Genomic DNA, 8,571 nt, shown 5'->3' on the forward strand with positions numbered 1-8,571 from the left:
GGTCCACGAGGTGTGAGGCCTGGGAACCAGTATCTTGTGTCGGATTTTACAAAGTACATTTACTTTGTTGCTGTAGTTCAATACATGTGTAGTGTGTCTCTACTTTACTTGAGTAGAACAAGTAGAAAGACTGGATTTAAAAACTGTGTTAAGTATTTAAAACTTCAGCTTCATCACACATTTGATATGATTTTTATTTGTTGAAGAAATACAAAATTACATACGTATATATCAGGATCAATACAGTTTACAGAACCTTAATCACAGAACCGTATTTCTTAATGATTTAGAAAACAACAGCAACATTAGATCTTTCAAACACATTCATGTCAGGAATGATTGACAGCTGATCTCTGTGCAGAGCAGAAACGTCACCACGACGAACTTTGATCAACAAACATGGAGACAAAAGAAGTTAAAGATTTACACACAGAATCTAAATCACTGCTTTTAATGACTCGAGTCTATTTGAGTTTACAGAACTCAGCTGTGGATCCATCATAAAGCCAAACTCCAGCATAGAGAGGCTGAGTGAATGTGGTCTGGACTCTGTGGAGGAGAGTCATGGTGTCAGAGACGCTGTAGAAGGACAGAACACCTGCACTGTGATCCAGGTACACTCCTACTCTGGAGGACAGAGGACCTGACACTCGAATCTCGATGCTGTTGTAATAAAAGTTATAACTGTTTCTACAACAATATAATGACCAAGATTTATCATTTGTTCCCAAAAAACATTCACATGAGTTTCCTGCTCTGCTGATATTCTTGTATGTGACTGCTACATTAACTCCTCCTCCTCTCCTCATCTTCACCTCCCAGTAACAACGTCCAGTCAGACTCTCTCTACTCAGGACCTGAGGCCAATCAGTGAATCTGTCTGGGTGATCAGAATAAGACTGATATTCACTCGTCCATGTTACTTTTCTGTTTCCCTCAGATAATAACAGAAGTTTGTTTGCTGTGTTTGGATCCAGTGTGATTTCCTGTGAATATCTTAAGAAGTCAGCTCTGGTCTGTGGCTCTGGTTGTGTCAGTAAAACATCCACTTGAGACACAATCTGTAAAATCTTTGTCTCTGTCTCACTCAAAATGTCCTCTAGTTGACCTCTGACCTGGGACACAGCTGCTGTCACGTCCTCAAAGTTCCTCAGAGGACGGATCCTGATGCTGGATGAGTGTGTAGATCCACTGAGTGGTGACAGTGAGGGGTAGTTGTGTAGAAACTGGTTGTGGTCCTCTGTGTCTGAGAGCTGCTTCAGTTCCTGGTCTTTCCTCTTCAGCTCAGTGATCTCCTGCTCCAGTCTCTCCTGAAGCTCTCTGACTCGACTCACTTCAGTTTCCTGCTGGGATCTGATCTGCTGCTTCACATCAGAGCTTCTTTTCTCCAGCAGACGGATCATCTCAGTGAAGATCTCCTCACTGTCCTTCACTGCTTTATCAGCAGAGCCATTGAGGACCTCCTCCTCCTGTTGAAGCAGCTTCACGTCTTTCTCTGTGTCCTGGACTCTCTGCTGGATTGTTTGTCTCCTCAGCCCGAGCTCTCTCTGCCTCTCAGTCCTTTCTGCTGCAGCTAACACTGTGTCGTGGTCTTTATGTTCATCCACAGAGCAGAGATAACAGATACACTGCTGATCAGTGCGGCAGAACATCTTCATCACCTCGTCGTGACGAGAGCAGATGTTCTCCTGGAGCTTCTCCGAGGGCTCCACCAGCTTGTGCTTCTTAAATGGAGCTGACTGAAGATGAGGCTGGAGGTGTTTTTCACAATAAGAGGCCAAACAAACCAAACAGGACTTGAGAGATTTCAGTTTTCTCCCAGTGCAGACATCACAGGCCACATCTTCAGGTCCAGCATAGCAGTGATCAGAAGGAGCAGCTTGGAGTCCAGTCTTCTTCAGCTCCTCCACTAAAGCAGCTAACATGGTGTTTTTCCCCAGGACAGGCCTCGGTGTGAAGGTCTCTCTACACTGAGGACAGCTGTAGATTTCTCTCTCCTCCCCATTGTCCCAGTGGATGTTAATACAGCTCTTACAGTAGCTGTGTCCACAGCCAGTAGTCACCGGATCCTTCAGTAGATCCAGACAGATCGGACAGCAGAACGTTTCCTGCTCCAGTTGATTTTCTTGCTGCGCCATTTCAGCTGCTGCCAGAGACTGAAGAACAGTTTCACTTACTCTGAACAGAAACAGATCTCTGCTCCTCCCTCTCTCGTTCACTCCCTGCAGTGACTCAGCTCCCACAGTTCACAGCTTGTTGTTCACTGGTTCTTACACTGACACACTGTGAAGGGAGGAGACGCAGACATAACCTGACTGGGAGGAGCTGGTTTTGAGTTTTTATCTTTGTATCACATCTCAAAGTGAATAGTTGCACTGGGAACTGTCACATTCAGCTCACAGCAGCACAGGTTGTAAGATTCACATTCTGCTAAGTTTCCAGAAAAGTTAACGAATCTTTTCAATGGAATAAAAACGAACTTACAAAGTGCTTCACAAATGAAAAACACAAGTAAAAATACATAACATAACTGACCAAAGTTGTATCAAGATCCGAACTCTGTTGTTCTCGTTGCCTCTCAGCTCCTGAACTTCACCTCACTTCACTCTCACTTCACTTAAAACAGCAGCTCGGTGAAGGGGGCGGAGCAAGTTAATGTTTAATCAAAGTAAAACTTGTTATCTTTGCAATGAGGAGCCAATTACAATTAGGGTGTGTTTTATAAACACTGATAACTTGACAAAGTCCAAGTCATTCGACAGTTCACCCAGATTCAACAACACTTAATGACTTTCACAGGTCAAAGTTCTCCAAAGTGTAATTCCATGTGATGCCAGTGTGGCCGACCAGGATAGGTCTGTCTACACCAGACATGGGCAAAGTACGGCCCGCGGGGCTTAAATATATATATATATTTATTTTTGATTTTTTTTAACTTACAATTCATTAGCACTTGAATGTCACTTACTTATAGCACTTTGTAGTTTTGCTTTATCTTTTAAAATTGTACTTTCTTGCTTCTTGGGGTTCTGTGTTTTTACCCTCAGTATTGAATGCACTTATTGTAAGACGCTTTGGATAAAGTGTCAGCTAAATTAAATTTGACCGGGAGTGTATAGGCCTCGAAAGGGCACATGATCTCCCTTCACCTTTTCGCTTTGCCCTGTGAGCCCTTCTGTAAAATGAGCGGATCAAGGAAATGAAACGTGGACAATGAGTGCCGAGTGTTTAACACGGAGTAGACAACAAAATACTTTGTCACTGAAGTCCAATCGAAGGCTGTATGCCTGATATGCTGAGAAACCGTCGTAGTTTTCAAGGACTACAACATCAGCCGTCACTTTGCTACGAGGTATGCTAACTACGCTAGCAAGCAGTCAACGCAAGAACGGGCGGCTACGGCTCAGAGGTTGGCGGCTAATTTACAGACTCAGCCACATTTTTTCACCGACAAACTGCGATTCAAGAGTCAACTACCGAGGCAAGTTTTTGGTTGGCATTCGAGATAGCAAAGAATAAAACTCTCCTTCTCCGAAGGAGAGTTTTTGTTAAAATGGCCTTGCAAATAAATGCTTTGCTATTTGTTAAAGGCCAAATCCTTTCATGTAATGATTTTTCCATGTCATTTATATTAGTTCACAAAAATACTCCATCCATCTGGTCCTGGCCCAGCCCTTCTGTCAAATTTTAGAACCCATTGTGGCCTGCGAGTTAAAAAGTTTGCCCACCCATGGTCTACACTGTAGATCTGAGAGAGGCAACGAGGACACATGGACAGAGAGGAGCTGGCTGAGTGTTAAGATGGAGGGTTATCATCAGAAAAATGAAAAGTAAGAAATCCACCTTTAATAACAGGAGACGCTAGAAAATAAACCCTCCCTCACAACAGCTCACTGAGGAAATACTGCCCTCTACTGACCACATGCTGCCAGACATGTGACTGGAGCCTCTCCTTTGAGCACCACATCACAAAATGATTTTTTTAAATCAATTCTTCCAAAATCAGATCCATTTGAAATGTTATTAGAGGATCTCGCCCGTGGACTCGTGGGGGGGGGCTTTTCTCTGAAGCAGAAAACCATGAAGCATCTGCAGTCTAGAACCAACACATATGATCACAGCACAACTGTTTTATGATTTTTTTATTTGCCGCCCGTTTTCTTCAGGACTGATTTAAATCTTTCTTGATGACTTGTACGGCTCCTCATGGCCTGGCCCCCAGGACGCCTCCCATCTCTGAATCCTGAGTCACCTCCGTGCAGATTGTGATCTTAAGGCTTTTGGGGGAAATCGACTCGAGTCGCTTCTTCTTCAGCGGCGGTCGAGCGGCGCTTCATGTGCAACACCGCCCCCTGCAGCTCCGGAGGGTTTGTGTTGTGCTGCTGGTCCACGAGGTGTGAGGCCTGGGAACCAGTATCTTGTGTGGCATTTTACAAAGTACATTTACTCTTTTGCTGTAGTTCAATACATGTGTCGTGTGTCTCTACTTTACTTGAGTAGAACAAGTAGAAAGACTGGATTTAAAAACTGTGTTAAGTATTTAAAACTTCAGCTTCGTCACACATTTGATATGATTTTTATTTGTTGAAGAAATACAAAATTACATACGTATATATCAGGATCAATACAGTTTACAGAACCTTAATCACAGAACCGTATTTCTTAATGATTTAGAAAACAACAGCAACATTAGATCTTTCAAACACATTCATGTCAGGAATGATTGACAGCTGATCTCTGTGCAGAGCAGAAACGTCACCACGATGAACTTTGATCAACAAACATGGAGACAAAAGAAGTTAAAGATTTACACACAGAATCTAAATCACTGCTTTTAATGACTCGAGTCTATTTGAGTTTACAGAACTCAGCTGTGGATCCATTCCAACTTACACTAACTCCAGCATAGAGAGGCTGAGTGAATGTGGTCTGGACTCTGTGGAGGAGAGTCATGGTGTCAGAGACGCTGTAGAAGGACAGAACACCTGCACTGTGATCCAGGTACACTCCTACTCTGGAGGACACAGGACCTGACACTCGAGTCTTGATGCTGTTGTAACAAAAGTTATAACTGTTTCCATAACAATATAATGACCAAGATTTATCATTGTATCCAAATCTACATTCATCTGAGTCTCCTGCTCTGCTGATATTCTTGTATGTGACTGCTACACCAACTCCTCTTCCTCCCCCCACCTCCACCTCCCAGTAACAACGTCCAGTCAGTCTCTCTCTACTCAGGACCTGACACCAGAAAGTGAATCTGTCTGGGTGATCAGAATAAGACTTATCTTCAAACATACATGTTACTTTTCTGTTTCCCTCAGATAATAACAGACGTTTGTTTACTGTGTTTGGATCCAGTGTGATTTCCTGTGAATATCTTAAGAAGTCAGCTCTGGTCTTTGGCTTTGGTTGTAGCAGTAAAACATCCACTTGAGACACAATCTGTAAAATCTCTGTCTCTGTCCCACTCAGAATGTCCTGTAGTAGACCTCTGACCTGGGACACAGCTGCTGTCACGTCCTCAAAGTTCCTCAGAGGACGGATCCTGATGCTGGATGAGTGTATAGATCCACTGAGTGGTGACAGTGAGGGGTAGTTGTGTAGAAACTGGTTGTGGTCCTCTGTGTCTGAGAGCTGCTTCAGTTCATGGTCTCTCCTCTTCAGCTCAGTGATCTCCTGCTCCAGTCTCTCCTGAAGCTCTCTGACTCGACTCACTACAGTTTGCTGCTGGGATCTGATCTGCTGCTTCACATCAGAGCTTCTTTTCTTCAGCAGACGGATCATCTCAGTGAAGATCTTCCCACTGTCCTCCACTGCTTTATCAGCAGAGCCATTGATGGCCTCCTCCTCCTGTTGAAGCAGCTTCACGTCTTTCTCTCTGTACTTGACTCTCTGCTGGATTGTTTGTCTCCTCAGCCCGAGCTCTCTCTGCCTCTCAGTCCTTTCTGCTGCAGCTGACACTGTGTCGTGGTCTTTATGTTCATCCACAGAGCAGAGATAACAGATACACTGCTGATCAGTGCGGCAGAACATCTTCATCACCTCGTCGTGACGAGAGCAGATGTTCTCCTGGAGCTTCTCCGAGGGCTCCACCAGCTTGTGCTTCTTCAGTGGAGCTGACTGAAGATGAGGCTGGAGGTGTTTTTCACAATAAGAGGCCAAACAATTCAAACAGGACTTGAGAGCTTTCAGTTTTCTCCCAGTGCAGAAATCACAGGCCACATCTTCAGGTCCAGCATAGCAGTGATCAGCAGGAGCAGCTTGGAGTCCAGTCTTCTTCAGCTCCTCCACTAAAGCAGCTAACATGGTGTTTTTCACCAGGACAGGCCTCGGTGTGAAGGTCTGTCTACACTGAGGACAGCTGTAGCTTCCTCTCTCCTCCCCATTGTCCCAGTGGTTGTTAATACAGCTCTTACAGTAGCTGTGTCCACAGCCAGTAGTCACCGGATCCGTCAGTAGATCCAGACAGATCGGACAGCAGAACGTTTCCTGCTCCAGTTGAAATTCTCTCTGAGCCATCTCACCGTCCTGGATCTCAGTTTCCCTTTAACTGACAAAAGTTGTATCAAGATCCGAACCCTGTTGTTCTCGTTGCCTCTCAGCTCCTGAACTTCACCTCACTTCACTCTCACTTCACTTATAACAGCAGCTCGGTGAAGGGGGTGGAGCAAGTTAATGTTTAATCAAAGTAAAACTCGTTATCTTTGCAATGAGGTGCCAATTACAAGCTTTGCTTCGTCCCAGGATGTTCAGGGTGTGTTTTATTAACACTGATAACTTGACAAAGTCCACGTCATTCGACAGTTCACCCAGATAAGACAGAACTTAATGACTTTCACAGGTCAAAGTTCTCCAAAGTGTAATTCCACGTGAAGAACCAGGACAGGCCTCTACACTGTAGATCTGAGAGAGGCAACGAGGACACATGGACAGAGAGGAGCTGGCTGAGTGTTAAGATGGAGGGTTATCATCAGAGAAATGAAAAATAAGAAATCCACGTTTAATAACAGGAGACGTTAGAAAATAAACCCTCCCTCACAACAGCTCACTGAGGAAATACTGCCCTCTACTGACCACATGCTGCCAGACATGTGACTGGAGCCTCTCCTTTGAGCACCACATCTCAAAATGATTTTTTTAATCAATTCTTCCAAAATCAGATCCATTTGAAATGTTAGAGGATCTCGCCCGTGGACTCGTGGGGGGGGGGGGGGGGGGGGCTTTTCTCTGAAGTAGAAAACCATGAAGCATCTGCAGTCTAGAACCAACACATATGATCACAGCACAACTGTTTTTTCGATTTTTTTATTTGCTGCTTGTTTGTTTCAGGACTGATTTAAATCTTTCTTGATGACTTGTACGGCTCCTCATGGCCTGGCCCCAGGACGCCTCCCATCTCTGAATCCTGAGTCACCTCCGTGCAGCTTGTGATCTTAAGGCTTTTGGGGAAATCGACTCTGTTTCAACTGAGCGAGAGCCTGACGATGTCGTGGGAGTGAAATCCATGGCGAGGAGTTCATCAACAAACCACTTGGTTGGGTCACACACGTTTTAAGTGCCAGGTGGTCATTTAGAACAAAGTACACAAAACTTAAAGGGCACATCGTATGCCCATTTTACCACAGTTGATATGGCTCCTTGGGGTCTTAATGAAATGTCTGTAACATATTTTGGTCAAAATACCAGAAGGATCATTTAAAACAGCCCTCCTCAGATTGAACTGTTTTGAGTGCCCCCCCCCCCCCCCCACACACACACAAGGGGGGACACCTGTGTGATATCAAACCCATCTGATGAGCTACTCGTGTCATTCCAGCTCAGCCCGTTAGATGTTGAGGTTTCACTGAACACACACGGAGCCTCGCGTCAAAACTCACCCATCTGCCCCCAGAGCAGACGTAGGAAGTGCGTCTGGTGGTGCGTGGCGCTGCCTCCCATCGCCTCTATGAGATGACCGTGGAGCTGTGGGGCCGTGGAGCTGCTGCACTGGCTGACTATGCTGGTGTCCGCCGCTTCCCCGGCTACACCGGGGAAGAGGCGGTGACACGGTGCGATGCGGGGAAGTCCGAGGCAGCGGCGGATCTGCTGATGCGATGACATAGCGGCTGGGATCATCAAACGTCGCCGCCTCGGACTGCCCGGATCGCACCGTGTCACCGCCGCTCCCCCCGTCGCTTTTGCCGCGTGTTAACAAGTTGCTTACCTTGAGTTCCGGGCTTGCGAGCTAATGCCTCAGACAGCTAAGTAGCCGCGTACAACATGCCAATCGTCGAGGCGGTGGCCCCCGGGACACTAAACGATTTCCGCAGGATCCGAGCTTCACCCTAATGCACAGTGTCGGCAGAGTCAGCCCGGGCTCCATCGTTAGCTCGCGAGCTAACACTAGCCGTTGAACCGGGCCGTCTCTCCCCGGAGCCGGTGAGATGATCGTGGGGCGTGATCCAAGGCAATGTAGCGAGACTCCCTACATGGGCATGGTTAGCATATACGTATTTTTTGCCGTAATCCAATGGGACGCACTCTAGAGTATAGTTTCTGACATATAGGAACCACACAAAAAAATCC

The 8,571-nt window shown here is 45.9% G+C and overlaps 2 protein-coding genes across 2 annotated transcripts; both read right to left on the reverse strand.

Annotated features, from left to right (window-relative positions):
* Window positions 1-176: 176 nt before the first annotated feature.
* LOC128454745 (tripartite motif-containing protein 16-like) lies at window positions 177-2,611 on the reverse strand. Its single transcript, XM_053438260.1, has 2 exons — window positions 2,536-2,611; window positions 177-2,283 (listed from the first exon to the last, which is right to left on the reverse strand). The coding sequence occupies exon 2, from the start codon at window positions 2,136-2,138 to the stop codon at window positions 465-467; it is 1,674 nt and encodes a 557-aa protein (XP_053294235.1). The 5' UTR covers window positions 2,139-2,283; window positions 2,536-2,611; the 3' UTR covers window positions 177-464.
* A 1,949-nt stretch (window positions 2,612-4,560) lies between these two features.
* Window positions 4,561-6,680, reverse strand: LOC128454744 (tripartite motif-containing protein 16-like). The gene has a single exon (XM_053438259.1). The coding sequence runs from the start codon at window positions 6,523-6,525 to the stop codon at window positions 4,849-4,851; it is 1,677 nt and encodes a 558-aa protein (XP_053294234.1). The 5' UTR covers window positions 6,526-6,680; the 3' UTR covers window positions 4,561-4,848.
* Between the last annotated feature and the right edge of the window lie 1,891 nt (window positions 6,681-8,571).

The sequence above is a fragment of the Pleuronectes platessa genome, chromosome 13 (assembly GCF_947347685.1).
Source record: "Pleuronectes platessa chromosome 13, fPlePla1.1, whole genome shotgun sequence".
In the NCBI taxonomy this organism is placed as follows: domain Eukaryota; kingdom Metazoa; phylum Chordata; class Actinopteri; order Pleuronectiformes; family Pleuronectidae; genus Pleuronectes; species Pleuronectes platessa.